Source organism: Pseudomyrmex gracilis, unplaced genomic scaffold (assembly GCF_002006095.1).
Source record: "Pseudomyrmex gracilis isolate BER0280 unplaced genomic scaffold, ASM200609v1 scaffold_6428, whole genome shotgun sequence".
In the NCBI taxonomy this organism is placed as follows: domain Eukaryota; kingdom Metazoa; phylum Arthropoda; class Insecta; order Hymenoptera; family Formicidae; genus Pseudomyrmex; species Pseudomyrmex gracilis.
This window is the reverse complement of record NW_018027012.1, coordinates 1-1,153: the sequence shown is the minus strand read 5'-3', so window position 1 is coordinate 1,153 and position 1,153 is coordinate 1. Positions and strand designations below refer to the sequence as shown.

The 1,153-nt window shown below is 51.8% G+C and overlaps 1 protein-coding gene across 1 annotated transcript; it reads left to right on the top strand.

Annotated features, from left to right (window-relative positions):
- The first annotated feature begins 14 nt into the window (after positions 1–14).
- LOC109863543 (probable DNA polymerase) lies at positions 15–1,001 on the top strand. The gene has a single exon (XM_020443801.1). It carries the CDS (start codon positions 63–65, stop codon positions 999–1,001), a length of 939 nt encoding a protein of 312 aa, XP_020299390.1. The 5' UTR covers positions 15–62.
- Positions 1,002–1,153: the final 152 nt, after the last annotated feature.

Sequence of the window (1,153 nt, the reverse complement as noted above, 5' to 3'; positions counted from 1 at the left end):
TTCACGTGCCCACTCTTTGCGTCGCGCAGCAGATTTGCGTCGAGTGTGCGGGCGAGGACGACATGACGGTACGTTGCCGGTGGTGCGGTGTGCGCGAATTCGTGTTCCGCGATGATCCGGTGAGACAATTCGTCAATTTCGTTACGAGAACGACAAAATGTTTCAAGCAGATTATCTGCATCGCGCACAACGCCGAGGCGTTCAACGCGCAGTTCATCCTTCGTTACATCACGGAAAAACGTGTCGATTTGGATCCACGAGTAATATTAAACGGGACAAAGATCGTCGTATTAACGGCCGGGCGTACAAAATTTATTGACAGTATCAATTATATGCCGATGCGCTTGTCAGCTCTGCCGAAGGCTTTCGGTTTGCGGGGTGGAGTGGAAAAGGGATATTTTCCNCATTTATTTAACACACTCGCGAATCAGTCGTACGTCGGTCCGTTACCAGCCGTTGAATATTACTCGTCGGATAGTATGTCTTGCAAAGAACGCGAACGTTTTTTGTCNTGGCACGCGGAACAGATGCGCGAAAACGCGGTTTTTGACTTTCAACGCGAGATAGTTCGTTATTGTCGTAACGACGTTGATATCTTGCGGCGAGCATGCATGGCTTTCCGCAAGATATTTCTCGAGCGCGGAAACGTATGTCCGTTCGAAGAATGCACGACCATCGCTTCCACATGTATGCGCGTTTTCCGCAAAAACTTTTTACGTGAGGAAGAGATCGGCGTCAGTCCTCGCGGCGGATATCGCCTCACGGATACGCAATCCCGCAAAGCTCTGCAATGGCTGGTGTGGAAAGAGCGCGAGCTCGGCCGCATCATTGTTCACGCGGGTCACGGGCGAGAACATCGTCTCGCGGAAGTCGGAAGCATTCCCGTCAACGGATATTACGAGACGGCGAACGGTGTCACGTGTTGCAATACCACGGCTGCTTTTGGCACGGGTGTCCCGTGTGTTTTAAAACGGAACGCGACAAACGCCTCTGCACGATGAACTCGCGATACGAGCGTACACTGACAACGTCATGGTGTCTTCGCAAACGAGGGTACATTGTGACGGAGAAATGGGAGTGCGCTTTTGATCGCGATATGTGCGGGAAAATCGCGAAATGCGAGCGTTTTTAGACCAACATCCGATGCTCGCGG